Consider the following 26,855-nt stretch of genomic DNA (forward strand, 5'->3'; position numbering starts at 1 on the left):
TCCAATTATCATAGTTGTTCTTTGTGAGCATCGGCATTTGGAAAGGAAAACCTCCATTCGCCATCTTTTGAGGATCTTGAAGCTCTGATACCACTTTGTTGGAAATAAGGCTTTTTATGTTTAGGAAAAGTGTTTAGGAATATTGGAGACTTTGAATAGAAACTTGATAGGAAGGAGAATTCTTTATGGAGGAGAGAACTTTGTATTTTTGCTTGATACAAATGTGTAGGATTACATCTCTATTTATACTACTCTAAGGAGAACTCTAGACACACTAATTCTAGAGAGTTCTCAACTCTAGAGATCCAAAGAGTATTCTAGAGAATATTAAAACCATAAGAAATATCTAGACACTCCAAACACTACAAGAATTCTCTAGAAACATGACCCATAATTACTTAAGCCCAAAATAACTAAGTCCAAGGAACCAAATAATTAATTTAGGCCCAAATCAAGTTTATATTTCAACAGTTGTTTCATACAATCCTTCTTGCATTTAAATCTTGCAGAGTTACAATATGGTTGAGTTTGTCCTCGAAACTTTGCTTGGGAATTTGAACTCACTTGTTCAAAAGGAGTTGCTACTATTTCTGGGTTTTGATCAAAACTTGGAAAAGCTTTCCAGCTTGTTGACTACAATCAAGGCAACACTTGAAGATGCTGAGGAGAAACAATTCTCAAACAGAGCTATAAAAGATTGGCTGGAAAAGCTAAAACATGCAGCTCACATCCTGGATGAAATCATTGACAAGTGTTCCTATGAAGGTTTGGGGTTGGAGTACCAAGGGGTCAAGTGTGGTCCATCAGACAAGGTACAATGCTCTTGCTTATCCTCTTTTCATCCCAAGCATGTTGTTTTCCGCTGCAAAATTGCTAAGAAAATAAAAAGAGTAAGTGATAGATTAATGGAAATTGTTGAAGAAAGGACTAAGTTTCATTTGACTAACATGGTTCGTGAGAGAAGAAGTGGAGTCCCTGAGTGGCGCCAAAGTGTCTCTCTCATCACTGAACCAAAATTCTACGGAAGAGAAGAAGATACGGATAGAATTTTAGACTTTTTTGATTCATGATGCTTCTCATTTTGAGGATTTATCCGTCTATCCAATAGTTGGTCTAGGTGGACTTGGAAAAACAACACTTGTCCAATTCATCTTCAATCAAGAGAAGGTAGTCAACCACTTTGAGTTAAGAATTTGGGTATGTGTTTCAGGAGATTTTAGTTTGGAGAGAATGACGAAAGCTATCATCGAAGCAGCATCTGGGCGTGCCTGCAAAAATTTGGATCTAGGTTCAAAAAGAAAAAGACTTCAAGATATTCTTCAAAGAAAAAGGTATTTGCTTGTTTTAGATGACATCTGGGATGATAACCAAGAGAATTGGAAGATGTTGAAATCTGTACTGGCTTGTGGGGCCAAGGGTGCTTGCATTTTAGTCACCACTCGTCAATCAAAGGTTGCAACAACCATGGGAACAATACCTACTCACCAGTTACCGGTTCTACCCGACAAATATTGTTGGGAATTGTTTAAGCACCAAGCCTTTGGACTGAATGAACAAGAACAAGTAGAGCTTGAAGACATAGGGAAGGAGATAGTACAGAAGTGTCGCGGAGTGCCTCTTGCTGCAAAAGCACTAGGAGGTACTTTACGCTTCAAGAGAAACAAGAATGAGTGGCTCAATGTTAAGGAAAGCAACCTTTTGGAGTTATCACACAATGAAAACTCCATTATTCCTGTCCTAAGATTGAGTTACTTGAACCTACCAATTGAGCACAGGCAATGTTTTGCTTATTGCGCAATATTTCCCAAAGATGAAAACATAGGGAAGCAATATTTAATTGAACTTTGGATGGCTAACGGATTCATTTCATCTGATGAAAGATTAGATGCTGAAGATGTTGGTGATGGAGTGTGGAATGAATTATATTGGAGATCATTTTTTCAAGATGTTGAGACAGATGAATTTGGCAACGTTACAAGGTTTAAGATGCATGATCTTGTTCATGATCTTGCACAATCTATTACAGAAGATGTTTGTTGCATTACAGAAAACAAATTTATAACTACTTTGCCTGAAAGAATACTTCATCTCTCAGATCATAGGTCAATGTGGAATGTACATAAGGAATCGACTGATTCAATGCAGTTGCGTCTATTCAAATCTCTGAGGACCTATATATTGCCAGATCACTATGGTGACCAACTTTCTCCTCATCCTGATGTGTTGAAATGTCATTCTTTGCGGGTGCTTGATTTTGTAAAAAGTGAAACGTTGTCATCTTCAATTGGTCTTTTAAAACATCTAAAGTACTTGAATCTTTCTGGTGGTGGCTTTGAAACTTTGCCAGAATTCCTATGTAAATTGTGGAATTTGCAGATATTGAAATTAGATCGTTGCAGTCGTCTCAAAATGTTGCCTAAAAGTTTGATATGCTTAAAAGCTCTACGGCAACTATCTTTTAGTGATTGCCAAGAACTATCAAGCTTGCCTCCTCAAATAGGGATGCTGACTTCCCTAAGGATTTTGACCAAGTTCTTTGTTGGCAAAGAAAGAGGGTTCTGTTTGGAAGAATTGGGACCAATGAAGCTTAAAGGAAATCTTGACATCAAGCATCTAGGAAATGTAAAAAGTTTAATGGATGCTAAAGAAGCCAATATGTCAAGTAAGCAATTGAATAAGTTGCGGTTGTCATGGGATAGAAATGAAGACTCTGAATTACAGGAAAATGTTGAGGAGATTCTTGAAGTGCTCCAACCTGATATCCAACACCTTTGGAGATTAGATGTGGAAGAATTCAAAGGTGCTCATTTCCCACAATGGATGTCTACTCCTTCTCTCAAGTATTTAACCCTTTTAAATCTGCTGAATTGTGAAAACTGTTTACAACTTCCACTATTGGGGAAACTGCCTTCTTTAAAGATTTTGGGTACAATAAATAATAATTACGTAGAATACCTCTATGAGGAGTCCTGTGATGGGGAAATAGTTTTCAGGGCTCTAGAAGATCTGACCATCCGTCATCATCCAAACTTTAAAAGGTTATCAAGGGAGTATGGGGAAAACATGTTCCCATGCCTTTCCAATCTTGAAATTACTGAATGTGCTCAATTTTTGGGAGAGGAAGTATTGCTGAAAGGGTTGGACTCTCTCACGGTATTTAGTTGTGATAAGTTTAATGTGTCACCAGGTTTTCAACGCCTTTGGAAATTGTGGATTTCTAATTGCAGAGAGGTGGAAGATTTGCAAGCTTTACAAGATATGACTTCCCTCAAGGTGTTAAGATTAAGGGATCTTCCAAAGCTAGAATCCTTGCCTGATTGCTTTGGAAACCTACCCTTGCTTTGCGAATTAATTTTTTACTGTTCCAAGTTGACGTGTCTTCCAATGAGCCTAAGACTTACCAGTTTGCAATAGTTGACTATTTTTGGCTGCCATCCAGAGTTAGAGAAGCGATGTGAGAAAGAAACAGGAGTGGACTGGCCAAACATAGCTCATATTCCCCATATTTCAGTTGGCAGTAAACATTATGATCATATTTCCGATTGAGGTATATTGTGGATCCTATTCCTTGTCTCGTATATATATTTTCACAAAATTTTAGGATTATGCATTCAAATAGTCAAATAAATTTTAGGATTTCTCTATTTCATTCCCAATATATGAATCAGATTTAATGTCTTTCTTTCTTTCTTTTTGTCACCTCCTAGATTCCTAACATCAATAACAGTTTATCAAAATTGAGCAATTCTGAACTCAATAATCACCCTCTATGCCTCAACCGAGAATTCAACATACTTTTTTCTGCAATGGATTTTATTTTTACTTCTTTTTTCTTTAAAAATATAAACATATCACTTCAATTAACATTGTTTGTACTTTCTAGCATGCTAATTGTAACACCCCACTTTTCAGAAATTAATTTAAAAGAGATTTTATTTAAAAATAAATAAAGTTTTAGAAAATAAAGAAATATTTATTTGGCTTTTATTTAATTAAAAAGAATTTTTTTAAAAAGGGATGTTTATTTAATTATTTAGTTATCAGAGTAAAATAAATTGTTTTTTATAAAATAATAAAATAAGGAAAAATAGAGCAAATAATAGGCTTATAGTAGTTAGAGATATAAATAACTCTTTTAACCATCATAATAGTTTTTACAAGATATTTTTATGTTTTTCTCTTTTTCTCTGATGCTCAAGAATCTTAAAATTGGAGGAGGAGCTCTAGAGAGCACTGGAAACGTCACCATTACTAATAGAGAATGTTTGAACGACTACCTTAAGACAAGGGATGAGTTACTCACCCTTAAAGATTAGGATGAACATGTGTAGGGATCCCTAGAGGATCAATTTTTGATTATTTTGGGTTGTTTTATGAAATTCAATTTTGTTCCCATGCTCTTAATCACGAATTGATTGTGTTTGACAGAACAATTGATATCCCGATATGAAATTATTGTATCTATTCCCTTGTTTTGTGCTTTAAAAAACTATCTATCATTATAATGTGCGTCTTTCTCTTGTTTCTCGTACCTATAAATTATACGTTTGATTGCTTTATCATCATGAATTGGGTGCACTTTCAGTATATTTGTGTCACGAGATATCTATTTGATTTTAATATATTATTGTTCAATTAACTACCGACAACCTCCGTGTTTTGCTTATTGATGATGATTGGAAAGATTTTTATATAATACTCCATGCATGATACCACGCGAATGTGCAGGGTTGCACTTTGCTCTTGAATCAATTGGATATAATCATAAAACTATAGAAAATAATAGGACAAGATTTACTATATTAGCGCGAGAATTAGATTGTTGGAAGTGTTCTTTATCATGTTTTGATCTCATAGGCTTATTACGTGTTGATGATCATAACACATATGTATGCATATAAATTGTTAAAATAAATTAGGAATTAAAAGTTCAAGTAATAAAATTAAATTGAAGGAAATTAATATATTAAGATTCAACGATAAATACTTTTAATGCTTTTTTAGTTTAATTATTTATTAACTTTTTTTTAATTGAAAATAATATAGTTCGATTTAATATATACATATTTTGTGCCATGTAAATGATAATATTGTGTGATGTGTATATGATTCATGAGGTGTGAAACATGTTGATTTGAGATTATAATATTGTGATTATGATAAGGTGCATGTGATAAATTGAGTATGTGTTGAATTATAAGATACATGTGTATTGAGATTTTGTACACATTGAGTTGTGAGCTATGAACTGTACAATTACACAATTCTAAGACTCTTTAAAGGTGATGAGTTAATGCGTGACAAATTTTATGATGGATTCCATTGTGTAAACCCAACGAGTCTAATCACTTTGAGGTGTGACAAGTTAAAATGATTTTTAAAATAATTGAGTAGTTGTGTGTATTGCATAATTTATAGGTATACTCTGTGTGTTAAAATATGTTTTGATTGGGTTGGACCAGAATTAGGAGGAAGAGGCCTCAATGGACTTCTGTCTTGGGATAAATACACTCATTTTGAGTGCTCTTTTAAGCATGTGTCGATCTCACATAGTTGGAACATTCTTGCAAAATAGCATAACCCTTATTGGCCTCCCTATGATTTCACTTAGTGAGAGTAACCTGGCATACTCATTGTGTGGCCTATCTTGTCATGTTCTTCTAAGCGTCTGACGAGATTTTTCATTGAAAATAATACCACATTGCATGTAGGTTTGAGTCTAATATATCAATTGCATAACGCTTGTGTTTGATTTTCATTGAGTTGCAAATTGAGACTCGGTGTTGTTTCTAAAGTGTGTGGACTTGAATGAGTGTGAACGTTTGTGTATGATTTTTGTGAAGTGATGATGCTGCATGTGTAAGTTTGGCCCTATATTGTTTACATGTCTCATATGCTCTTAATGCTTTATTTATATAGGAATGTGATAACTCACTCTTGGTGTGCGTTTGTGTCTGGGTTGAATGTCATGTTGTTTCAGGTGAGCCAAGTCATGATGATGATCATGCTGGAGATGAAGAGGGGTAACCTTTCTTATGGGATTGGTTTGATAGGATATGACATCGGGGCATGAATTTTATTTAATTACACATGATATTTTGAATATGACAGTTGATCTTATTTTGTTATGTTATTTAATATTTTCTTATAAACTTGGACGACCTTGTTTTAGGTTGAAAACATTTTTAATTTCTTTTTATTTAAGATTTGATTTGGTAGTATGAAATGAATGTGAATCATTTTCTCATACAGTTTAGTTTATGTTATTTGAGAATAATTCAGTTATCGAATTTTTTTGTACTTTTTATTATATATATATAGAGGGTGTGAGAGGGCATGGCTAGGAAGGGATACAGACTTGGGAAAATTACATTCTCCCCATGAACAGTATTCTCGGATTTGCAGAACTGCAATTAGATTATTCGCGCAGGCTGTTTGGAGATTTTTGTGTTTTGTTGACCAAGAAAAAAAAGAAGATTTCTGTGTGTTTTCCTTTATGTAAAGTTTACTTTAAGCTTGGATAAACATGTTGCTGTAATTTTTTTATATATTTGTTTTGTTTGCTCCTTTGTTTATTTGACCTCCTACCACAGGTTTTTTTTAACAGTGTATTAAAAAGTGAATTTGCATTATTTGCTTTTCTATATTTATTTGATCTCACCTGTCTTATTTATTAATTTAATGTATTAAAAACTACTGTATATATGTAAGTATATCAAAATTAAGGTCAAAACTCTCACAAAAGTAAGTATAGGCTTGTATCATGCTTTTAAGACTTAGTGATCCGTGGGATGCGCGGATTTGATAGATAAATTAATTGAGTAATTTATTTGACGGCTGAATGAAAAGTAAATTTCAATATTATAACAACCGACTAATATGTAGAGCAATATAGTAGCAGCAAACCAGTATTAGTGTATCCGTAAATAGAGCAACCATCTTTCCATGATGTTCAATATGATGCTCACAATAAACTATTTTTGCTTGTGAAGTTATGAAGTTAGTGTGCTTTTAGCCTAGAATGCAATAGAAATTCAATATGTATCTTTAAAAATACCGATAAGTTTAATATCAATATACAAATATATAGAAATATAAATACAGAATAGAAGATAGAAGATTACGGTACTTTAACGGAAGAGAGGAAACAAAAATAGAAGATACAAGATTATCTTATTTTATTTTTTTCCAAGATAGAACCTTTTAATTCCGTGATATTCCCCCCAAAAATGGTGAATTGCATCTGAAATTGGGTGTTTCTATAATGCCCTATTGATAGAAAAAGGAACCTGAATTGTCGTCTCATGGATATTTCAGAAAGAACCCGGATTGCCTAATGCGCGGGTGTTTCAGCTTATCATTTGCTTGAGCAGTGAATATTGGAAGCATTACGTATCATTGAGGAGTGAAAGCCTGAGATTGACAATGAAATAACACGTAACCAAATATGCTGATGTGACAAAAATTAATAAAATGATGTGAGTGTAGCTTATTAGCTTTGATTCCCTAAATTGAATTATAATGATTGTTACGATTAATTGATTGCAATCTATTTTTTTATAATTGTAATTTTAAAATAATAATTAATTATTTTAAAGTATATTTTATAATTAATTGATGCAAATTAAGATAATAAGTCACAAATAATATATATATATATATATATATATATATATATATATATATATATATATATATATATATATATATATATATGAATGATAGAGGAGCCTAAATCAATTATCACTTTAACGTGTACATAGACACAGCTCCGATTAAAATTATGGAAGACAAAATAAAACTAACTACTTTTCATTCTTGACAACTAATGATCAAATTTGTAATTAATGAGTTTTAAATAATTATTTTCATATTAAGGCCGATGTTAAATTATATCATAAATAATTGAACAAGGTCATATTCTTTAATGTTTCTCACAATAAAAATAAAGAGAAAACAGAAACAGCAACATGTGAAAACAAAAGTTACTAACCGACATAAGATAATCAAAAGAAATAAAATAAAATTACAGAACATCAATTTTATTTTTTTGATCTTGGCATGTAACTTAAGTTAAAGATCTTGTTTTTACATAAAGTTAAAACTCCTTTAAACTTATTTAGTAATTAGTTTTAGTAATGTTCATAAGTCACAAATAATATATGTGGGTAAATTCGATAGTCATGTGCTACTAATGTAAAACATTTTTAATTATTATCCTATCGCAATTCAATGTTAATATGTTAATATAAATTTTAAAAATTAATAAATTTATCATACATTATATATATATATATATATATATATATATATATATATATATATATATATATTCACGATTCACGAATGGGATGGCTTTTGTTGCTTTGGAACCCAAGAAATTGTCTATATATAATGTATAAGACCTATGCAATCCAATTCCACAGTTGGTTGCCGTGATGTTGAGGGAGAAAGAATCACATGGTATTGTCTCGGATGTCTCTTTCAAGGATTAGGAAGATTAATAGGAATCCACACCTCACCTTCAGAGATAATGGCCAACAAATTACCGCATGAGAACCTAATGTTTGTTCATGCATTGTGATGTAGCTAATCCAATGGTCAATATGCTTAGGACATCTCACATGTTTCATCAAATAATTGTAAGCTGACAGTTCTATTGATATATATATCTACCATGTACTAAATAATATTACAGTGACAGATTGGCAGCTCTTAATAAGTTTTGGGAGGCAAAAAGAAAACCAATACTAAATACATGATCATGAGGCCCTATGAACCACATTTTTTATGTACGGAAAATTCTAAACGGCACCAACCTAAAGTTTGCATGCATTAAGTTCATTGTCCCTACCCCCTTAATAATTGTTAATATGATCCACTTTATTTCTTTTGATATACTTTATCTTAACTACTATAACATGTTACACTGATTCTTGAGAAAGTCCTCGAGACAACACCACATGCCATTCTCTCTACGATGGTCCCATTACTCTTATCTCATAGCCCTCATTCACCAACAATTCATGCAGCCATTGGTTTATTACATATTCCTTTGTCTATATATATTCATGGCTACAAGCACTATCACCAACACATAACATTCAAACCCTAAAGCATTCAAAATTTTCAATACTTTTCTTATACAGTTCTCTCCTCAAATCAATACAACAATGGGTTTTTTTTAGCACCAAAAATGAAGGCACCCCGACAGAGCGACCACGAAGAGAAGTCTCACGCCCTAAACACCTTGAAGACTACGTGTGAGCTGGTACCATGCAGGGTCATGCATGCGTATGCATGGATACCAGTTAGTTAGGGATACCGTTAGTTAGTTACAATAGGGTCGTTATTCTGTTATTGCAAGGTAGTTGCTGCCATTGTAAGCCATAGCAATGTAAGACCCGTGTATAAAAGGAAAGCTCACTCATGAATAAAGCAAAGAAATCATTTCCTAGTATTAGCTTAGTGTAGTTATCTCTCTCTCTCTCTCTCTCCTCTGCTCTTAACAGCTGGTCCGACTTGCTACCATGGCAGAACACGGAACCCGTTGTACCACCACGGATCGACTCGAAGAAGCCATCTCCACCCTCGCCGAGAAACACTCCGAGCTGGCCAGCAAAGTTGATGCCATGTGTGAGCATTTTTCTAACATGGCTCCACCTCCATCCCCATCTTTTCGTCCTCACCAATGTCCCCCAGTCAAGCTTGACGTCCCACGGTTCAACGACTACGATCCATTAGGGTGGATCTTCAAAATCTCTTAGTTCTTTGATTATCAAGGGACACCGGAGGAAGACCGCATCACCGTCGCATCATTTTATCTCGACGGAGCAGCGCTTAGTTGGTTCTAATGGATGCATAGGAATGACTTTATCACGTCATGGCCGGCGTTACTTCAGGCTATCGAGACTCGCTTCGCACCGTCGTTCTACGATGAGCCCCGCGACACATTGTTCAAATTAATACAGAGAACCTCAGTCACGGAGTACCTAACGGAGTTTGAAATGTTAGCAAATCGCATCGTTGGACTCTCTCCCCCCATGTTATTGAGTTGTTTCATTTCTGGCCTAAATCCTAAGATTCGATGTGAGGTGCAAGCGTTTCAACCAGTATCCTTGCCTCAGGCCATGGCCCTTGCTCATCTCCAAGAGGACAAGGTGAATGGTTGCCGAAAACCTTCGAGATCCTCTTTTCCTCTGCCACATAAGCATTACTTTGGGCCGTTTCGCATTTTGGAGTGCATTGGCAAAATTGCATATCGTCTGCAACTTCCTCAAGAATCCAGGATACACCCTATGTTCCATTGCTTGATGCTCCGTCCACATCATGGGCCCTTCGAGTTACCAACTTCATCTCTTCCACCAGAAGCTCTTCACAATCAACCTGTCCTTGAACTGCTAACCATCCTTGACTCACGAGTTGACTCGTCCACCTCCTTACCAACTCGTTTGGTGCTTGTACAATGGGTTGGTTTACCTCCAGAAGATTCTACTTGGGAAAAGTGGGAAGATGTTTGCAGTGCCCATCACCTTGAGGACAAGGTGAATTTTCGAGGGGAGGGTAATGTTAGAACCAGAAATGAAGGCACCCCCACAGAGCGACCATGAAGAGAAGTCTCGCGCCCTAAACACCTTGAAGACTACGTGTGAGCTGGTACCATGCATGGTCATGCATGCGTATGCATGGATACCAGTTAATTAGGGATACTGTTACTCAGTTACAATAGCGTCGTTATTCTGTTATCACAATGTAGTTGCTGCCATTGCAGGCCATAGCAATGTAAGACCCGCGTATAAAAGGAAAGCTCACTCATGAATAAAGCAGAGAAATCATTTCCCAGTATTAGCTCAGTGTAGTTATCTCTCTCTCTCTCTCTCTTCTGCTCTTAACAGTTTTCATTTACCTGGTATCAGAACTGCATTATTTACAACAAATCAAGCATCTTCAAAAGTGGCGAATCCATCAAGGGCTATCTTGCAGTCTATGTCAATGAGAAAATGAAGCAGTTCTTTATCCTAGTATCACACTTGAATCAACCTTCATTCCAAGAATTGTTGAGTAGAGCTGAGGTAGAGTTTGGATATTATCATCCCATGGGTGGCCTCACAATTCCTTGCAGTGAGGATGTCTTCCAATGTATAACTTCTTGCTTGAATTGACGATAAATCTCACACTCTTGGAGTCTAACACAGATTACTGAACCAGTGTAGATAGATTCCACTCTTGTAAAACTGAAAGTTAGAGCCACACGCATCAATAGCTACAGAAACTGGTTGATTGGCACAACTTTTTGCAGTGCCCTCTCATTGCTGGCAGGGACATCCTCATACCCAGTAGTAGTAGTAGAAGTAGGGTTGGCTTCTTCATTTGCATTGCAATTTCCATCAATACCCTTATAAGGGTAATTGGGGTCTTGGGTCCATGATTTTGAATGATGAATTTGAAAGCATCATCCATAAGACCACCCTCACAACCTTGGTCCACACCCGGTGTCAATCACCAAGCTCTTGTTCTTAAAAAGAGATCAATTTTCCAGCCATCACTGCATGAATTCCATTGTACAGGTCACAAATTGAGATTGTTGGTAGTTGGTTAGATGATAATTGATAGTTGATAGTTTTTTAGAATTATTTTAGAAAGAAGACTACGTCATTGATTTCTTGGATGATCAATTACAACATACCAATTACCTATTTATAGGCTCAAGTCACCAACCTCTCAATGGTGGTGAATGTTTCTACATTACTTTAGGTCTTTCTAGAGTTTTCATGATAGATTAGTATCATGATAGTTCTAGATTTTTCTATCTTATACATAAACTTATAGTTCTAGATTGTTCTACCATATTCATACACACTATAGTTCTAGGATATTCTACCTTTTTATACATATTATATTTATGAATATTCTAGAAATTTGTAGCAATTTCAACAGAGATGTACCAGAGATACATGTTCATGTAGTACTATTATTTGATAATTCATCTGTTTCCGTAAAAGGTGTACCATTGGGACAATGAATTTAATTTTTGGGTGATAGTATGATAAAAAAAATACCACTAGCTCTGTCATTTGTCCCATCCCAAATTAATATATTCAAGTTCCTCTTTGTTCCTTGAAAAATACGCCTAGCTCTTTCGAGCCGTGTATTTGAAGCACCGTGCGTGTAAGCTATTATATGCTGTGAAATAATAAAAATCAAGTCATTTTTTTCCAGCAGCCACTACTAGTGTCTATAGTTCTTATTGCAGAGGAAAGTAAACAATGTAATTGACAAACAAACAAATAGCAATTGAATTCGATGTCATTAATAAAAAATTGGTAATCTTTACAATTAGGTTGAGAAGATGCCTATTGTATAAAATGTCTATTAAATAAGTCAGTGTCTCCAACAGTGCGAGATTTATTGTCCATTCAAGGGAAAAGTTATATGTTGGAAAACATCTTCACTCTAAGGAATTGTGAGGCCACCCATGGAATGATCATATCCAAACTCTTCCTCAGCTTGACTCAACAAGTCCTGGAATGAAGGTAGGTTCGAGTATGATATGGCAATGATGAACCACTTTTGATGCCCGTCAAATAGAAGGTAAACGGAAACCCATTTTTCTGCTTGATTGAAGGAAGAAGAACAATCACAAATTTTCTAAGAATGAATATAATTGTTGAAACTTGAGGATTGCAACTTCTTGTGTTGTTTGTAAAGACCGAGGATAGTGTATATATAGTTTCTAAGATTCAGTGGAAACCCAATTCCCATAGAAAATGACAGGTAAAGGAAGGAGGGCATACACATGAGATATCACATGGTGTTGTCTTCAGTAACTCTATTAAGGATAAGAGGTGAAGACGTGTGTAACCAAATGAGACGTGCCTAATAAAAACCTAATGTTAATTCATGCATTAATTGATAGTCCATATTTTTGTAAACATGCTGGGAACATGTTTTTCTTCTTATTATATTGAAGTACTGGTGGAAAGTAATTTCAGGCTGATGAATTATAAGGCAATGGATAGTGAGAGATCCTATATCATTTTAATTCTGTGGTTTGAGATTACACATCTATTTATTTCAAGTGGAACCAGTGAGAAAGTCCTCCAAGGCAATACAATATGCCCTTATGGGTCATTCACGTCCTAAAGCATTTAGAGTTCAAAAACTTGCATCTTATTCACAAGTCTTTTCTCACTTTCTCTTCCTAAGTCTCAACTCATAAAACAACAACGGGTTTTTGCTTACCTGGCATCAGGAAGACATCGGTTGCTGCAAACAAATTAGCACCGTCAAAAGCCGTGAAGGTGCAAAAGGCTACCTTGCAGTCTATGTTGGAGTGAAAATGAAGCGGTTTGTTATCCCATATCATGCTTGAGCAAACCTTCCTTTCAAGATATGTTGAATCAAGCTGAGGAAGAATTCGGGTATGAGCACCCAATAGGTGGTCTCTGTTGGTTTTGTGGAGAAAATTATAAAACATAGAGGAGAGAAGAGAGACAATATGTATATGGAGGAAATATAATTATTCTATTCTAATTCAAATTGTTCTTAGCAGCGATACAATAAATAGCAAAAGATAAACTAATTAGATAACAAGATATTAGCAAAACAGAATATTAAAACTAACTTGCTCCTTAAAGATAGGAACCACTTATTGACTAGGCTAATCCATTAAAACTGACTTAGTCCTAAAATATAGGAAATCAACTTATTTACTAAATCCTATTTTAAAAACTGAAAAATAAAATATTATGCAGTTACAGAAGTATATCTTCAACACTCCTCCTTGCTTTTGGAACTGCAAACTTGAATTCTTTGAGTTCAAGTTTGTTTATAGGTAGTGACTTTGTAAACATGTCAGCCAGTTGATCTTTAGACTTGCAGTAAATTAAGTTCACTTCTCCACTTTGTTGCATCTTTATCAAATAATAGACTTTGATGTTGAAATGTTTAGTCTTCCCATGATTCACAGAATTGTTTGCAATAGCAATGGCTACTTGATTGTCAACAAAAATTCCAATTTTGTTCTTTTGAGCAAATAGAATGTTTGGCCTTGTTGTAGTGAGATACATTAGACATCCAATCAAGCTCCCATAATATCCTTCATCAATGTTATCAACACCTTCTTCCTTGTTGAACTTCTCCTTTTGATTTATCGGTGTGCTAACAGATTTGCATTCCTCCATTTGAAACTTCTTCAAATTTTCTTTTGCATATTTCCTTTTTTTCATGTTTAGCATTCTTTAAAGATGGCAATGACCAAGTCTCTTGTGCTTGAATTTTGTGGGTGTGACTTGAGTGAAATAGATTGTATGCTCCTCCTCTGCTGGATCAAATGAAAAGCTTTTACCTTTCATTTTAAGCCTTAGAACTTCCCGGCCAAAAATGTCATAGATAAAACAATGTTGATGTTCAAAGGACACTTTAAATCCCTTTTTAATCAACTGACCTACACTTAACAAGTTTTGGTCAATGTTAGGTACATAAAGAACATCTGATATTAATTTGATACCTGAACACGTTGAAATTGCAACAGTTCCTTTTTCTTTTACTGGAATATAGCCACCATTCCCAATTCTGACCTTTGAGACATTAGTTGGCTTCAAATCCTTGAATAGAGTCTTATCATATGTCATGTGATTCGTACAACCACTATCAATCAACCAACTTTCACTTGATTCACTACTCAAGAAGCATGTGGCCACAAACAGTTGGTCCTCCTCGTCTTGATTAGCAATCTGAGCTCCCTCATCATGGTGATTTTTGTTGGGGCAGATCACCGCTTCATGCCCTATCTGGTTGCACTTGTTACATTTTACATTTGGTCTCCTCCAACATCTGAAAGGTGCATGACCTTTTTTGCCACAATGATGACAAGGTGGCTAAATTTTCTTTTTATCCTTACCTTTGGTTTGGTTGTTTGCACTATTTTCGCTACTTGCTGGTTGATTCTTCTTGAAAAAATCCTTTTTGCTTTCATCAACTTCATGATGTTTGGCAGGCAAAGCACCTTCGACAACACGATCTTGCCTCATCAACCTTCGCTACTCTTGAGCTTGCAGGGCATGTAGCACTTCTGCCAATGTGATTTTTGACAGATCCTTTGTGTTCTCCAATGAGGCTATAGATGCTTCATATCTCTCCAGCACCGTTACCAAAATTTTATCTACAATTCTCGAATAAGCAAAATCACTTTCCAACAACTTTATCTTGTTGGCAATACCCAACAATTTGTTTAAGTATTCTTTGATTGTCTCTGACTCTTCCATCCTTTGAAGCTCAAATTCCCTCCTTAAATTCAGCACTTGCATGCTTCGTATTCTATCATCTCCAGCGTATTCCTCTTTCAGATAATCCCAAATTGCTTTAGGTGATTTAAGAGTCATGATTCTGATGAATATCATTTGTGAAACACCAGTGAAAAAACATGATCTCGCCTTTGCCTTCTTCATCTTTCTTTCCTTGTGATTTTTAATTTGGGCCATGGTGGGATTTTCAGGCAGCAGATATATTTCATAATCCTCTTCCACAACATCCCACAAATCTAAAGACTCCATGTAGGATTGCATTTTCACTTCCCAAAGATCATAATTCTTTCCATCAAAGATTGTAAGAGTTATGTGGGAAAAACTTGCTTCACCTTCCATGGTACAGGTCTCGTAAGAATAAGGCTTTGGATACCAATTGTTGATTTTGTGGAAGAAATTATAAAAAAATAGAGGAGAGAAGAGAGACAATACGTATATGGAGGAAATAAAATTATTCTATTCTAATTCAAATTGTTCTCAGCAGCGATACAATAAATAGCAAAAGATAAACTAATTGGACAACAAGATATTAGCAAAACAGAATATTAAAACTAACTTGCTCCTTAAAGATAAGAACCACTTATTGACTAGGCTAATCCATTAAAATTGACTTACTCCTAAAATATAGGAAACCAACTTATTTACTAAATCCTATTTTAAAAACTGAAAAATAAAATATTATGCAGTTACAAAAGTATATCTTCAACAGTCTCACAATACCATGTAAGAAGGATGAGTTCCTAACTGTCACCTGTCACTTTAATGACATGAAAATTTGTCCAGAAGCCATTTTCTTTTATTGTAAGGATTTTCTGTTTTGTACAGAAGTTGAAACCTGTTTCCTGAATGAGAATGCAACACAAGACATTGTTTAATAGCTTTTTGCTTCTGCCAAATCTCAATGTACTTTAATATATACAACAGTATCACTATCAAATTTAACTTGTTGATATATATCAGCATGATCAGACTGTCAGCTAATTATAAACATTAGGGATTAATTGCAGTAATTTTGTTGGAGATATTACGCGATCTTGATAATCATGTTAATTACTAGTTCCCTAATGTATTTCCCATGTGTATCCATGATCCGAACAAGAAATCCGCAACGTATTTTTGGACTATGCTTTATGCATTGTATGGTCATAGTTTCAACTTATCTAATTGAAAGAAGTTATGTAAAATCGTTGGTTTGTTCACTTCTACCCATATAGGGTTAGAGATAATGAGCCATACCATTTGTGAGTCGTATAAGAGAAAGCTTTTGTCACAAGAGTAGTCTACGTCGATTCAAGGAAGAAAATAAACCTTGAAGTTAAGTCCAATTTTATTTTGCACTTTCTTTGCCAGGAAAATTTCCTTGTGTGTTTATAGGGCAATGCACAGGTTAAAATTTTAATTTGATATGTATAATTACTAATTGAATATGTTCTGTTTCTCCTAAGTAATTTTATCTGTCTATGGTCCTAGGGAAAATACTTCTCCTAAGTCTCATTTTTTAACAGAATTCAACCTACCTGGCTCATACAGAGAGAAGGCAAGATTGAAACTAATAAACATAAAGTAAAGACAAGCAGAGCTTGAGTTGTTGAAATCATTGTAACTAAACAAAAAAACTAATATATTATGATTTTTCCATCTCTCGTGACAAAGGGGGATCTATACATTTTCAGAACACGCCTATTGTACAAAATGTCTCCTCTAAGCTATGTCAGTACTCCTAAAGTATGAGAATTATGGTCTGTTCAAGAAAGAAGTTATATGTTGGAAGGTATCTTCACTGCAAGGAATTGTGAGGCCACCCATGGGATGATCATAGCCAAACTCTTCCTCAGCTTCACTCAACAAGTCCTGGAATAAAGGTTGGTTCAAGTATGAAACAGGAATCACAAACCGCTTCATTTTATCTCCAACATAGACTGCAAGATAGCCCTTTGGTGCATCCACCGCTTTTGAAGATGCTTGATTTGCTGCAAATAATGACTTTCTGATACCAGGTAAGCGAAAACCCATTGTAGTATTGATTTGAGAAGAGAAATTGTAGTATTGATTTGAGAAGAGAATAGTTTTAAGTTTCCGTAGTATTTTGAATGCCTTAGAATGTGAATGATTTGGGTTGCTCTAAAACGCTTGCAGCCATGAATATATATAGATAGAAAGATTTGCAAGAAACCATTAATTGGGTACTTGAATTATTGCTGAATATGGGATACGAGATCGGAGTCATGGGACCGAATGAGAGACATGGCATGTGGTGTTGTCTTAGTATTTGACGTGCAGAAAAATGTGGTTCACGATGCCAGATGATATGATGATGCATTCAATGTTCGTCCTCATCTTATTTCCACTGTTTTGGATCTATGAAGTCCTTTAGGACAGCTCCATATGCCCTTGTCCTTTGCAAAGTTGTGTAGACGTGTGTAACACCACCTTATCAACCAATGGGCAACTTAAAGCCTCAACTTGTAACTAAACGAGGCGTGCCTAAGTGAATCCTAACTTTTTTTAATGCATTAATTGGTATTCCATACTTTTGAAGACATGCTTTGGACATGTTTTCATCACGTTAGTTATGCTGGAGTACTGTCTGTGAAAAAATAGACAGCTGGAAGAAATATCCTGGATGATGAATTATAAGGCAACACATAGCGAAAGATCATAGACCATTATATTTCTAGGGTTTGACATTATACATACTATAACATGTTAGGTAATTCATGAGAAAGTCCTCTAAGGCAACACCATATGCCCCTGTCTCCCTGTCGGTCCCATGGGTTATCTGATTGCCTTCCCCCCTCAATCATACATCTAGCCAAAGATTTCTGATAAACTCTTTGTTCTATATATATTCATGGCTGCAAGGATTTAGCACAACAAAAATCATTTACATCCTAAAGAATTTTGAGCTCAAAAACTTCCATCTTCTTTACAAGTCTTATTTGACACTCTCTTCATAAGTTTGAACACATACAACAATGGGTTTTCGCTTACCTGGAATCAGGAAGACATCATTTTCTGCAAACAAATTTGCATCTTCAAAAGTCATGGATGTGCCGAAGGGCTACCTTGCAGTCTATGTTGGAGAGAAAATGAGGCGGTTTGTGATTCCAGTATCATACTTGAACCAACCATTATTCCAGGACTTGTTAAGTCAAACTGAGGAAGATTTTGGATATCATCATCCAATGGGCGGCCTCACAATTCCTTGCAGTGAAGATGTATTCCAACATATAACTTCTTGCTTGAATTGACAACAAAGCTCACACTAGGAGACTGACATAGATTAATTAAGACATTTTGTACAATAGGGTGTTGTCAACTTGTAAAGATATTCCTTTCTCGATAAAGAGAGAAAAGAAACATTATAGAATGAGAAAAGTTACAGTATTTCTAATTTTTTTTGTGTTGTGACAATGAATTCAACTACTCAAGCAAATCCTCTGTGTTTTCTGTTAATTGTTACAATGTTAACTTCACCCTGTCTTGTGTGACATTCTCATTCAGGCAACAGGTTTTAAATTCTGTACAGAATAGAAAATATCATACGTCTGTACAAATTTGGCTCAATTAATCTATCCAGTCTACATTAGCATGAGTTACAGCTTATCTCCAACATAGACTGCAAGATAGCCTTTTGGCAACCCTTGATGAGGTTGCTTGGGACGAAGCCCACCTAATAATACCATGTATGCGGAATCCCATGGTATTCTGTTGCTCCAAACAACAAATAATCTCACATATTTCATCAAATAATTGTAAGCTGATCAGCCTAAAATTCTAACCGCTAAATTTTCACCCATTAGTTCATTGCCCCTGCCCCCTTAATAATTGTCAGTATGATCTACTTTGATTTTTTTTCATATACTTTATCTTAACTACTGTAACATGTTACACTGATTCTTGAGAAAGTCCCTAAGACAACACCACATGCCAGTGTCTCTAAGATGGTCCCATTACTCTTATCTCATACCCCTCATTCACCAATAACTCATGCAGCCATTGGTTTATTACATATTTCTTTATCTATATATATTCGTGGTTATAGGCATTAGCACCAGCACATAACATTCAAACCCTAAAGCATTCAAAATTGTCTATACTTTTCTGAAACAATTGTCTCCTCAAAGCAATACAACAATGGGTTTTCTTTTACCTGGTATCAGAAATGCATTATTTGCAGCAAATCAAGCATCTTCAGAAGTGGTGGATGCACCAAAGGACTAAGTTGCAGTTTCTGTCCGAGAGAAAATGAATCGGTTCATTATCCCAGTATCATACTTGAACCAACCTTCATTCAAGGAATTGTTGAGTAAAGTTGAGAAAGAGTTTGGACATGACCATCCCATGGGTGGCCTCACAATTCCTTGCAGCAAAGATGCCTTCCAACGTATAACTTCTTGCTTGAATTAAAATAAATCTCACACTCTAGGAGACTAACATAGATTAGTGAGGATGTGACACCCTCTAGTCCAAAATTGATCATAGAGATCCCTACACTTGTTCATTCTAACCGCCAAGCATAAGTAACTCATCTCTTATCTCGATGTAGTCGCTCAAGTGTTCTTCATTATCAATGGTGACGTTTCTGACGTTCTCTAGAACTCCTACTCCAATTGCTCTATTAGAGTTCTTGAGCGTTCGAGAAAAAAGAACAAAAATTGTTTTGTAAAAACTGTACTAGGGCTAAAGTTTCTTTATATAGTTAGAAAACTGATAACCTAATTTTTTATTCTTATTTTTATTTATTTATTTATTTACTATTTTTTAAAGAAAAACCAAAAGGAACCAGCTATTTCAAAATACATTTTGAACAATACGCGTCTTCTCAACTTGTAAACATCTCCCTTTCTAGAGAAAACGGAGAAAGGACTATTAGAATGAAAAATTCATATTTCATACACCATGTTTTTGTGTGGTTAAGCAAGACTCTGGCAATACTCTCTCTATATATATACCCACTCAGTTTCCCACGAGTTCTTAACCAACCAATATTGAGTCCCATCATGACTAACACCATATCCCACAATAGTGACACCATGATCCAACTCAGTTCCACATGAACCAGTGAAGACACCCCTCTTGTAAAACTGAAAGTCAGAGTCACACGCATCAATAGCTATAGAAACTGGTTGATTGGCCACAACTTTTTGCAGTGCCTTCTCATTGTTGGCAGGAACATCCTCTTACCCAGTAATAGTAGTAGCAGGGTTGACTTCTTCATTTGCATTGCACTTTCCATCAACACCCAATTGGCATCTTGACTCCAAGATTTTGAATGATGAATTTGAAAGTGTAACAGCCATAACTTTTAATAAATAAATAAGAAATTAATAAATAAGTAAAAATAAAATAAAATAATATAATTAGGTCGTAAATTTCCACTATAAAAATCAAATGTTAACCTAGAGCAGCTTATACAAAACACATCTGTCCCTTTCTCTTCTTCTGACACACAAGAATCCTAACAGAGCAACTGGAGGATGAGCTCTAGAGAGCACCAGAGACGTCACAATTGCTAACGACGAACGATTGAGGGACGACGTCGAGGTAAGGGATGAGTTATTCACGCTTGTGGATTAGAATGAGCATGTATAGGATTCCTAGATGATCAATTTTTGGGTATTTTGGGTTGTTTCTTAACTGATTTCCCCAAATTTATGTTTGTCATGTGACTGAATTTCATTTTTTACAAATTTGATTTATTTACATATATTGCAAGTTTTGATTTCGTATGAATTATTTTCTTGTTTCAATGTTTTGATTTCAATTTAAATTACATAATAATGATCATATATGTAGGCACATTATATGAATTATATGAATTGCTTACCCACGTTTGCAAGGATGCGTATATGACTGATTTTGAATTATATCTAATCATATAATGAAATCAGATTTTTTTTTTTGTGGATACATATATTACTAAACATTAATGTGTATGATTGTTGTTAATTGGCGCTTACATACATATAAAGCTTGTTTCTTTTTGGGTGTAAGTGTCTGTACGTGAGTTATATATATATATATAGATAGATATTAAGCTTTTTGAGTGAAAGTGCCTATACGTGATTCCTCCTGGTACAACTTTGTTGTACAGTAGTTATGCTTTCCGTTTAAATATGTTGTAAATATTCCTTCATCATTAGTTGTTCAGTAGTCATGGTTTCTACTTTAATATTATTCAAATATTATTTTATGTAATTATATGTGTTAGTAATTGTAAATATCACTTCACATAGGCTATGCAACAATTACGGGTTCCGCTTTACAAATTTACATATATATGACAGATTTTATAACCACGTCTTTTGTTTTTATTTTGGAAGTGGCAGGTACGTATTTTTTTTCTTGTTAGTTACATGTTTTAATATTTGTTTAGCAAATACAATTAATAATAAAGTAAGTTTTTGTTTAGAAAAAATATTATATTGTAACTATCAAATACATATGTAAGAAAGCTATTTTTTTTGCAAATTGATATGTTTAATATTATAAATTAAATATTGTTGTGAAACTATTGCTTATTTCTTTATCAAAATAAATTAAATAGTGTTGTGAAATTATTAGTTTATTTCTTTTTAGTTGTATATGTTACATCTGTATAATAATAAATTAAATATTGTGTAAAATTATTGCTTAATAATAATTATTTTTATTTTGTTGAATTAATATATTTGAGCATTAGGAAACATTTGGAAGTATAAAAAAATGGTTTAGTACTCTATTTATTTTTGTCTTAGTGTATTCCAGGTAAACACTTTTACTCTGATGTGTAATAATAATAATAAATAAATAAATAAAAATAAGGTTATAAATATTATTGTTTCATAGTGATTATTGTTGTGACTTTATAGATTAATTGTTATAGAAGTTTTTTTATTTATTTTGTTGAATTAATATATTTTGATTTAATTTATATTTTGTGGTGTCAAGTAAATGTTACTATTGAATCATATGTGTAGGGTGCATGAGATGCAATAAATTATTTTATTATGAAAATGTGATTGAGATGATGTGTAAGTGATAATCAATTGATACGTAATGGATTGTGAATTACATGACTCTTGAGATATTGTATATTTTAAGTTGTGAGCCATGAATTATGTAATTACACAACTGTAAGACCCTTTAAGAGCGATGAGTTAATGCACGATGAGTTGTGATGAGATCCACTGTGGGAACCTGACGAGTTAATCACTTGAGGTGCACTGAGTTAAAATACATATTTTTTAAAAAATTTATACAATCGAGATTTTGAAAAAAATTGAGTAGTTGTGTGCATTGCATAATTCATAGGTAGAGTCTGTGTGTTTAAATATTTTTTTTTTGGGTTGGACCTGAATCAGGAGGGAGAGGCTCTGACAGACTCTTCGGAGTGTAGGCCTTGGGGGTTATCCGGTTTGAGTGCTCTTGTAAGTCTATGCCGATTCCACATGGTTAGAGCATTTTCGCAGAACAGCGTGACCCTGACTGGTCTCCCTATGATTTCACTTAGTGAGCGTGACCTGACTTGCCCATTGTGAGGCATGTCCTGTCATGTACTCCTACGCGCCCAACGAGGTTTTTCACTGAAAAATGATACCACATTGCATGTAGGCTTGAGTCTAGAGTATTTGTTGCATAACGCATGTGTTTGACTTTCATTGGATTAATAATTGTGGTTTGATGTTATTTTCTGGAGTGGATGAACTTGAATGGATGTGCATAATATGTGTGATTTTGTTGAAATGGTGTTAATTATATAAATTCAGTTGTAAGTATTATGTTTCGCATGCTCTAACATTTTATTATATATGAATGTGATAACTCATTCCCGGTGTGTGTTTGTGTTTGGGCTGATTGCCATTTGTTCAGGTGAGCAATCATATGATGAATCCCATGTTAGAGCCAGAGAGACTTAGTCTGTGATAAAGACATGCTCTGATAAGTGTGACATTGAGACATAGGATTTTCTTCACATGATATATTTTCCGTAAACGATATAGTTGTGTTACGTTTCTGTTTTAGTTTTTTTTTTATTATTCATTCAGTATGGACAACCTTATTTTGAGCCGGGATAACTTTGTTGTTTTTATTCGAACAATTACTACTATGTTTTCATTAAGTGAATGTGAACCCTTTATCTTTTGAAATCAATTTAAAGTCAATATGTTTAAAATAAAATAAAAAATTCCGCATGATTTTATTTCCTTGTATTCGTTATTTGTGAGGGTAGAGGGTGTTACAGAAAGCATCATCCATAAGGTCACCCTCACAACCTTGGTCCACACCCTTTGTGTCACAATCAACAAGTTCTTGTTCTGACAAAGAGATCAATTTTCCAGCCGTCAGTGCAAGAATTCCTTCCGTCGAAGCAACATCATAAAATGCCCAACAAAATCCTACAATACAAGGTATATTAGTAGTAAGAGAATCATTCAATTTAATTTGATTTGGTAAATCAATTATCATGCACTAACCACAATGGCCTTGGTCCTTGACAGGTGTAACTGCTCCTTTGTTGTGAATGAGGAACACATATGTCAGTTTTGTTCGTAAATACACTTTCTCTCTCCTACTTTTTTCCAATCTTCACTACTTTGCAATTTAATTTCCAATATATACCACTTGGGACTTTTTCTCTTCTTTTTGTTTTTTTTTAATTTAAAATATTATAAAATATAAATATTATATTATATAGTTTTTTAATTGGTTTTAAAATAACTTATTTATTAAATTAAATTTTATAATTTTGTTTTTTATTTTTTAAAGAAAAAATATACAGATAAAGAAAAATAGAAGCTAGAATTGGATAAAATTAGAGCATAATTTTTTAGTTACTTTGTATGTACTTTTGTAGTTAAATTTATGTGCTGTTAATATTTTTTTTGTTATGTTTGTTAATTAAAAGAATAAGAAAATTAGTTAGTAGTATTAGAATAAACTAAAAAATACAGTAAAAAATAATTGATATATCTATCTTATATAATAGACATAAGATTTCAAATAGTAGTAACTCTTTTATAGAAAATATCTTTAAAAATATTTATTGAAAATATCTTTAAAAATATCTTTAAATAAAAATATATTGAAAATATGTTCAAAAATATTTATTTAGCAATTGTTTTTATGCTACCCGGATCAGTGTGGTAAAAATATGAACGAGATCAGTGGGGTCGTGATCAAGGAGAAAAAGAACATCATCCCGTTTCAACTCGCATTCTTACTTGGATGGAGGAAGAAGACAATGAACGAAAAAGAGAAGGTGTATTTACGAGAAAGAAGACGACAAATGATCATCCCCTTGAATATATTTTGGGGTGCAATGAACTCCTCGTTGTTGAGGTCTGCAAATTGATTAATGACTAGCTTGTAAGGTTTAATGGCGGCATTCTTGGAGGTTTCAATGTAATTCATATTTTCCTTGAATATCCTGAAACGCTTTTCCCGTTCCCAAGGGTCCTTATACACCTTGCCATAACGACTCATCCATTCCTCGTGCCTCTCATACATGGATGCATCTTGGAGAGTGCGACATGTGACTTGAGAAGCCAAGAAAGCCATTCAGGGAAGCATTGTAAATGAAATATGATAGAAATGATTTTTGGCAACCATGGTATGGTAGCTATAGCGTAGTGTGTGTGACAATTATGGAACAATTACTTGAAGTTGGTTAGTGAAATGTGAGAAAGATGTGCTGTGTTGGTACCAAGATTATTTAATTTGTTGTATTTATAGCAAAGTTAACTTGAATGGTAAATTCATGTTTCTTGTTTTCAACTCAAATCTGAAAGCACCTTTCTCTACATGTAGAAATGAGAGCTTTTTGAATATGACTCTTGTATTGTATTTGTATGCATATGCAGGTGTAGGTACTCTGGACAAATTATTTGTCACCGTAACGTATTGGAAAACATTGGAATTATAAAAATCGAGGTTGCACTTCTAATGTCAGATTTCTAAGGCATACGCGAATAAAAAGGTTGCACTTCTTCCAGCTTTCCAAAAACGAGTTTCGACACGACAATAAAGGGACTTGTTATAGTTCGTTATTCTAGTTCTTTTCTCGTGTACCAAAGACAAGGGACTTTTTAGTGGATTATTAAAAGAATAAATATGCCTATTTCAACCGTACTTGGAATAAGTTATAACTAGATCGTGACTCGCTCATTGCGCGGTTATATAAATAAAATTATTAAAAACTTTATATACTATTAAAAAAATACCTTGATATTGTAAATAAATACATGATTTAATTTTTTTAACATATTGTATTGTGCTAATCCTACCAAAATAATATCATGTGGATATTAATTAAATTGAATCTTTAGTTAGAGGTTGAATTACCCTTTAGTTCTTTAATTTAAATTGAGTGTAATTTTGGTCTTAAAAATTTTCAAGCCAAATTAATTAAAAATGGTTCTATTGTTAAATTTTTTTACCTAAAATCTTTAAATTCTAATTTCTTTTACTCAAAATTTTCATTCTTCAAATTCTAATGTCATATCCTATAAAATTGATTAACGCATTTTAAACATTCAACTCAAAAGTCAATAATCAAATTATCAAATTTAACCCGAAAGATTTTTTTCAAAAAAAAAACCTTCAAACATTAATTATATAGTTTCTTCGCATTAACTATTGAAATAACACAAGATTTAGAGAGAATATTTACAGAAAAAAACATGGTTAAGTCTTTATTTTAAAACTTGAAAAGTTTACTATATATACTTAAGACTCATTGATCTTCAATTCTGTCTTCAACCTTGACTTCATTGTGCTACTATTTCTTCTATTCTTGACTTTCACTTGTCTTGTGTTAAGAGTGTTTCATTTGTTGGCTTCGTCAAAACTTGGGTGGAGAGTGAGTTTTGAGTGCTTTGAAGTTCCACAGCTAGAGTCAAATTTTTTGATTGCTTGTAGAGCTTACAATCTTCCCAACTAATGCTTGCATTCTTTGTTATAGAACATGAAATACTATTATAATGACAATTGAGCACGTGAATCAATATAATTGGTACGTGTATTGTGTTTCATGACAAGAATTTAAAGTGCATGATCGACAGGCCAACTCACGCAACATATCACACCTCAGTGACGTCACACATCCTCAGTTATATTTGATTCCTTTGAATTTAAGACCTCAGTTAACCAATAGAGTATCCATTGAGGACAATAAACTCAATTAAGGAAGATGTGGCTTGGTGGAATGAAATTTCCTTCAGAATGAATTAGCCTTGGTTTAACAGAATATTCGTATGAATCCCCTGATCGACGTCTCCTTCCTTAAACTAAACTGTTACAACAAAAAACAAAACTAATGATAAGTTGACAACTATAACGAGTTAACGACAAATAAAATGGTCATTGTTAGTATGTACTAGCTGGTGTTCTGCCGCATACGTTTCTTTTAGACGTTTTATGAGTGCTGTTTTGTACTCTTGCCCATAAGGCTAATTTGAAGTTAGTCTTGTCATTTTGCTATGTACGATTCGGGTGTCATTTTGCTAGGCATTAATCGATTTGCAGACCTCACCATTGAGGAGTTCATTGCACCAAGAAATAGATTCA

The 26,855-nt window shown here is 34.0% G+C and overlaps 4 protein-coding genes and 1 pseudogene across 4 annotated transcripts; 2 read left to right on the forward strand and 3 right to left on the reverse strand.

Moving 5' to 3' along the window:
* The first annotated feature begins 518 nt into the window (after nucleotides 1-518).
* Nucleotides 519-3,317, forward strand: LOC100785467 (putative disease resistance protein RGA3; annotated as a pseudogene).
* Nucleotides 3,318-15,041: 11,724 nt separating this feature from the next.
* On the reverse strand, nucleotides 15,042-15,383 carry LOC100785997 (uncharacterized). Its single transcript, XM_006593045.2, has one exon. The coding sequence runs from the start codon at nucleotides 15,381-15,383 to the stop codon at nucleotides 15,042-15,044; it is 342 nt and encodes a 113-aa protein (XP_006593108.2).
* A 1,526-nt stretch (nucleotides 15,384-16,909) lies between these two features.
* Nucleotides 16,910-17,431, reverse strand: LOC112998536 (auxin-induced protein 6B-like). Its single transcript, XM_026124600.2, has one exon. The coding sequence runs from the start codon at nucleotides 17,316-17,318 to the stop codon at nucleotides 17,040-17,042; it is 279 nt and encodes a 92-aa protein (XP_025980385.1). The 5' UTR covers nucleotides 17,319-17,431; the 3' UTR covers nucleotides 16,910-17,039.
* Nucleotides 17,432-18,184: 753 nt separating this feature from the next.
* Nucleotides 18,185-18,699, forward strand: LOC112998584 (auxin-induced protein 6B-like). Its single transcript, XM_026124750.2, has one exon. The coding sequence runs from the start codon at nucleotides 18,281-18,283 to the stop codon at nucleotides 18,554-18,556; it is 276 nt and encodes a 91-aa protein (XP_025980535.1). The 5' UTR covers nucleotides 18,185-18,280; the 3' UTR covers nucleotides 18,557-18,699.
* A 1,112-nt stretch (nucleotides 18,700-19,811) lies between these two features.
* On the reverse strand, nucleotides 19,812-24,848 carry LOC100787056 (senescence-specific cysteine protease SAG39). Its single transcript, XM_041007208.1, has 4 exons — nucleotides 24,560-24,848; nucleotides 23,564-23,686; nucleotides 20,261-20,487; nucleotides 19,812-19,934 (listed from the first exon to the last, which is right to left on the reverse strand). The coding sequence occupies exons 1-4, from the start codon at nucleotides 24,846-24,848 to the stop codon at nucleotides 19,812-19,814; spliced, it is 762 nt and encodes a 253-aa protein (XP_040863142.1).
* Between the last annotated feature and the right edge of the window lie 2,007 nt (nucleotides 24,849-26,855).

Source organism: Glycine max, chromosome 12, assembly GCF_000004515.6.
Source record: "Glycine max cultivar Williams 82 chromosome 12, Glycine_max_v4.0, whole genome shotgun sequence".
Lineage (NCBI taxonomy): Eukaryota > Viridiplantae > Streptophyta > Magnoliopsida > Fabales > Fabaceae > Glycine > Glycine max.

What these genes read in the sequence shown, in the direction of transcription:
- LOC100785997 (XM_006593045.2), bottom strand. Translation starts at nt 15,383, where the DNA reads ATGACTCTTAAATCACCTAAAGCAATTTGGGATTATCTGAAAGAGGAA.
- LOC112998536 (XM_026124600.2), bottom strand. Translation starts at nt 17,318, where the DNA reads ATGGGTTTTCGCTTACCTGGTATCAGAAAGTCATTATTTGCAGCAAAT.
- LOC112998584 (XM_026124750.2), top strand. Translation starts at nt 18,281, where the DNA reads ATGGGTTTTCGCTTACCTGGAATCAGGAAGACATCATTTTCTGCAAAC.
- LOC100787056 (XM_041007208.1), bottom strand. Translation starts at nt 24,848, where the DNA reads ATGGCTTTCTTGGCTTCTCAAGTCACATGTCGCACTCTCCAAGATGCA. An exon ending in CATTTGTCGTCTTCTTTCTC is followed by an intron (nt 23,687 to 24,559) that starts GTAAATACACCT and finishes CTTGTATTGTAG; the next exon opens with GATTTTGTTGGGCATTTTAT. An exon ending in ACTCGTGGGAAACTGAGTGG is followed by an intron (nt 19,935 to 20,260) that starts GTATATATATAG and finishes CGAACGCTCAAG; the next exon opens with AACTCTAATAGAGCAATTGG.